General features: G+C 35.3%; 1 protein-coding gene across 1 annotated transcript in view; it reads right to left on the reverse strand.

Annotated features, from left to right (window-relative positions):
* Positions 1-5,636, reverse strand: part of DNAJC3 (DnaJ heat shock protein family (Hsp40) member C3) — a 143,455-nt gene that overhangs the window by 79,570 nt on the left and 58,249 nt on the right. The window contains exon 5 of the mRNA XM_007944011.1: positions 1,782-1,934. Coding sequence (XP_007942202.1) covers positions 1,782-1,934 — 153 coding nt within the window. The remainder of the gene's footprint in view (positions 1-1,781; positions 1,935-5,636) is intronic.

Below are 5,636 nucleotides of genomic sequence, written 5' to 3' on the forward strand. Positions count from 1 at the left end.
TTGGGCAATCCTACTTCCGTAGTGATAACTGCCTCGGAAACCCAAGGAGGGGTCGCTAGGAGTCGGGGCCGACTCTATGGCAAATAACAACAACAAGGATATCTTAAATAAATTTTAACAGGAGAAGGAACTTTTCCAACAGCAAGGCCCTTTTCCTTCAATTATATTATTCTGAAACTTCAAAAGTACAAAACAGAACTTACTATTAGAGGGTTGTTACTAGGGAAACATATTTGATTTTGAAGAGAATATTCTATAATCAGATTTTTGTACTTAATCAACAATTCTAGTTTCTAGTCAAAAAATAAAACCTAGAGTCTGAATTAGTAAAATAATTTTATTCTAGTAATAATGACATGAAACACTCTTTTGGAAAATTTCACCTCTTTGCAATTAATCTTCATATCAAAGAAAGAAAAAAAGAAGAAATAATGTGAGAAGCCAGGAAGTTGAGATTTCTCAATTCCTAAGCTATCAAAAAGCTCAAAATGTTTAGTAAACAAACTTGTTGTTTGTTGCCCCCCATGTGAACAGAGTAGAATTGCTCCATAGTGTTTTCAAGGCTGTGACCTTTCAAAAGCACACTGCCAGGCCTGTCTTCCAAGTCCCCTCTGGGTAGGTTCGAACCAATAACCTTCCACCAGCTAATAATCAAAAGCTTAACTGTTTGTGCCACCCAAGGATACCTAGTAAACACATTAATATTCTTCAAAACATAAACCCAGTATCTGATTAATAAGATGTGTGGAAGTACCTTTACATATTCATTAGAGCTGTTCTAAAGTCATTAACTTTTCACTGGCACTCAGCTGATAACTGAAAGGTTGGTGGTTCAAAATCACCAAGAGGTTCCATGGGAAAAATACCTGGTGATCTACTTCCATAAAGAGTACAACCTAGAAAACCCTATGTGACAATTCCGTTCTATCACACAGGGTCTCAAGGAGTCAACACGGATTCAGCAGCACCGAGCAACAACAATATATGAAAATCAATACATCAATAGCATGGATAATCCCATTCAGCTAACTCAAAATGGACAGTCTAAGAATTGGAAGGTAAAAATTACAACTTTGTATTTCTCCAATAAAGCATTAACAAATTAAGCACAATGTGTAATCCCCTGGACATCCCATGATTTCCCCTGTAAAAGGATCACAGGAATACCCATTCTACACTCATCACAGGTTTATTGCCAACATTGAATGAAACTGTACATGAAACTACAGTGGAAATGGTAAATATAAACAAACTATGACTGCTGCCATTTGAATATTTTAGTAGATTCACATCTGAAGCCATTTATCATTAAATCCTTCGGAGGTGAGACAACTCTAGATTCAGGTTTCTCTATCTAGAGTTCTTTGGATCCCATCAACTCTTTACCTTCCTTCCCTAGAAATCTCTCACTCCAAACACTCTTCTTTCCTCTCAAACATCATTTTTCCTTTCTCTTCCTCTTTCATCTTTTACTGCCTTCCTTAACCTCCAGTGTTTTCTTCCGCCAAAATGCAAAATAAAATCAAAAGAGCAAAGCAAGCAATGTATAAAAATAGGTAACTCCCATTCCACAATGCATTTACAGAAAACGTCAGTTCTAAATTCTGTTCTATAAAACATGAACTCTCACTTAGAGCTGAAAGCCAAAGGACCAATCTGAGTTTACCCTGTATAAAGTTTTTTTGTGGTATATAACATGTCAGAGTGTATAAATTTTCTTTATAACAAAAAGTAGTGAGTATTAAATTAAGCATGACAGCTGCAACACTGAGGAAACTTACCTCTAAAATTTTATCAAGGAAGGTTATGGCAGCAACATAATCTGAGCTTTCAAAAGTGTGAAGTGCTTGTGAACGCAAGTGTTGCATTTCATCAGATTTTATAAGTTGGGACTTAGCTTCCTTTTCTTCATTTTCACTTGGATTAGATTTGAGCTGTAAGAATAACATCACATTAAATTATACAATGTTTTTAATCTCTTAAATCTAATATCCATAATAGGTACAAATATCTGACCCTTTCAAATACTTAAATTCATTAATGGAAAGGAGTAAAAAGACAATGACAAACTGGCTGGTCCAATGACTTGCTCCTTGGTGATCATCACCATGGGAGGTGGCAATGAAGACATCTGTATTTCTACTCATACAGTACACAAGAAAGAGCACTGTATCTAGAATCAAAAGACCTGGTTCCCCGCAAACTCCCAGGAAGCAGATACACTTAGGAATATGAAAGGACAGAAAAAAATGAAGTAAGGAAAGGACCTTTTTCACTTATATATAGCTTTGCATACCAAATTAACATCTTCTATTTATTCTTAGGAAATATAGTTATATTTCCTAAGTACAATATATAAATATAAAATAATTTTATCAGAATAACGAAAAGCACACAGAAATTGAGGAAGAGGGAAGATTTTTAGAGGTTACAGGATAGAAAAAAGATTTGATACTGATGGATTATGGTGCAATAAAAAGGGAAAATTTTACAGATGAAAATTGGAGTGAAGTGCCACATCAAAAGGTTCATAATGAGGTTTTAGGAAGTTTGCATTTTGCCTTTTTTTCCCCCCCCACTGGGTTTATTGAGGTATAATTAATGAAAATCACCTATTTTGAGTGTATAATTTGATGATCTTGAATAAATTGAATAAATTTATTAAGTTGTGAAACCATTATCACGGTTTTGAACACTTCTATAACCCCAATAAGATTCCTTGTGTTCATGCAAGTGCACACTGACTCAATAACTTCTTCCTCCAAATGGAAAATCCCACACTTACTATTTCAAAAAAAATGGGTACCTACATTGAGAAGATACTGATTTCTTTTGGAACTTCTTTCTTTATTACATATAACTTTATATGTAATAATACTTGAAATCTAATATTCTTGCTAATATGGATATTGTAATTAATGGCAGTTGATGGGTTCATTCTGAATGAGAGACAGATGTGGAAAGGTTATTTCTATAAATCTTCTCTTTCCCTCAACAGATCAAATATAAAGCTTCCCTTTTCAGAAGATTCAGTTTTTAAAAATAGCCCCACTACCCATATTGTGGCAGAGAACATTTCAAGTAAGAAATGTTAAGAATTATTTCTTGGTACAGGGTCTGTCCACCACTCATCTGTCAGTTTGTTCTCCAGTGGTGGCTTGCGTGTTGCTGTGAAGTTGGAGGCTATACTACTGGTATTTCAAATACAAGCAGGGTCACCCAGGGTGGACAGGTTTCAGGAGAGCTTCTAGAAAAAGACAGACTGGAAAGAAGGATGGGGGCCATCCACTTCTGAAAAAAAAAAACTGGCCACTGAAAACCTTATTAATAACAGTAAAACACTGTCTGATACATTACTAGAAAATTTTATGAGTAGCCATGAAGCATTGTCTGATATAGTGCCAGAAGAAGAGCCTTCCCAGGTAGGAAGGCACTCAAAATACGATCGAGGAAGAGGTGCCACCCCAAAATAGAGTTGACCTTCATGATGTGGATGGAGTAAAGCTTTCAGGACTTTCATCTGCTGATGTGGCACAACTCAAAACGGGAAGAAACAACTGCAAGCATTCACTAATAATCAGAACATGGAATGTGCAAGGAATGACTCTGAAAATTGGAAGTAGCCAAAAATGAAATGTAACACATAAAGATCAGTATCCTAGGCATTGTACTGGCCTTTGCCATTCTGAATCAGACAATCATATGGTATACTATGCCAGGAATAAAAAATTGAAAATAAATGGAGTTGCATTCATCATAAAAAGAATGTTTCAAGATCGATCTTGAAATACAGTGCTGTCAGTGATAGGATAATATCCATATACCCAAAGAAGACCAGTTAATACTACTATTATTCAAATTTATGCACCAACCACTAAATCCAAAAATGAAGAAACTGAAGATGTTTAACAATTTCTGCAGTCTGAAACTGACCAAACATGCAATCAAGATGTATTGATAATTATTTGGTGACTGGAATGCAGAAGATGGAAACAAAGAATCACCGGTAGTTGGAACATATGGCCTTGGTGACAGAAGTGACACTGGAGATCACATGATAAAATTTTGCAAGGCCAATGGTTTATTTATTGCAAACACCTTTTTTCAACATCATAAACAGCAGCTATATGCATGGACCTTGCCAGATGGAATTCACAGAAATGAGATCGACTACATCTGTGGAAAGAGGTGATAGAGAAGCTCACTATCATCACTTAAAAAAGGACTACGAGCTGATTATGGAACAGACCATCAATTGCTCATATGCAAGTTCAAGCTGAAGCTGAAGAAAATTTTAAAAGTCCACAAAAGCCAAAATATGACCTTTGTTATATCCCACCCAGATTCAGAGACTATCTGAAGAACAAATTTGATGCATTAAACACCAATGACAGAAGACTAGATGAATTGTGGGATAACAATCAAGAATATCATACATGAAGAAAGGAAAAAAGTCATTAGAAAGACAAGAACTGAAGAAAAGACCAAAATGGATGTCAGAAGAGACTCTGAAACTTGCTCTTGAATGCAGAGTAGCTAAAGTGAAAGAAAAAAATGCTGAAATAAAAGAGCTGAACAGAATATTTCAAAGGGTGGCTTGAGAGACCAAGTAAAGTCTTATAATCAAATGTGCAAAGACATGGAGTTAGAAAAGCAAAAGGGAAGAATATACTTGGCATTTCTCCAGCTGAAAGGACTGAAGAAAAAATTCAAGGCTCAAGTTGCAATTCTATGAGCAAAATAATGAATAGTACAGCAAGCATCAAAAAAAGAAGAATATACTGTATCATGAGGATGAAGGACTTGCTCTCAACTCAATGTTCATACAAAGAAAACGAAAATTGTAGGCAAGTCACTCCAACATACAATGACCAATTAAATATAAATACAAAAACGTCACAATGCCTCGAAGTAAACAGAGCATCACAGTACAAAGAAGCACGATAAAGCAGGAGAAACAAGGGACCAGGATACAGACCCAAAACACATCCCTGAGAAGATGCAGCATTGATTCCTTGATAAGGAATTCAAAATAATTATATTCAGATATCTTCAATGAATTGAGAGACAGATCAAGGAAAATACAGAGAAAACCCTGGAACAGTTTCAAAAGACAATACAAGAACAAAATGACAAAATAAATGAAAAATTAGATGTGATACAAAATCTACAGAAAGAAATCCAGAAGATTAATACTAAATTTTCAGAAATAGATAAGACATTAAACAGGCAAAGGAGCAGAACTGAATCAACATAAGACAGAATTGGTGAGATTGAAGGCAAATACCTGAACACTTCTTTGGAAAGGGATCAATCAGAAAAATGATCAAGACAAAATGAAGAATGCCTAAGGTTCATGTGGATACCATCAAAAGGAATAACCTATGTGTAATCGGAATTCCAGAACAGGAAGAGACAAATAAAACCACAGAGAATATTGTCAAAGATTTGTTGGAAGAGAATTTTCCTGGTATAATGAAAGATGATAATATATCTATTCAGGAAGTCCAATGAACCCCAAACAGGACAGGCCCCAAAAGAAAATCAACAAGACATATCATCACCAAACTCACCAAAACCAAAGATAAAGAAAGAATCATGAGAGCAGCACGGGAGAAACAAAGAGTTACCTACAA

This window comes from Orycteropus afer, unplaced genomic scaffold, assembly GCF_000298275.1.
Source record: "Orycteropus afer afer isolate SDZICR_OR568_19922 unplaced genomic scaffold, OryAfe1.0 scaffold00117, whole genome shotgun sequence".
NCBI classification, from domain to species: Eukaryota; Metazoa; Chordata; class Mammalia; order Tubulidentata; family Orycteropodidae; genus Orycteropus; species Orycteropus afer.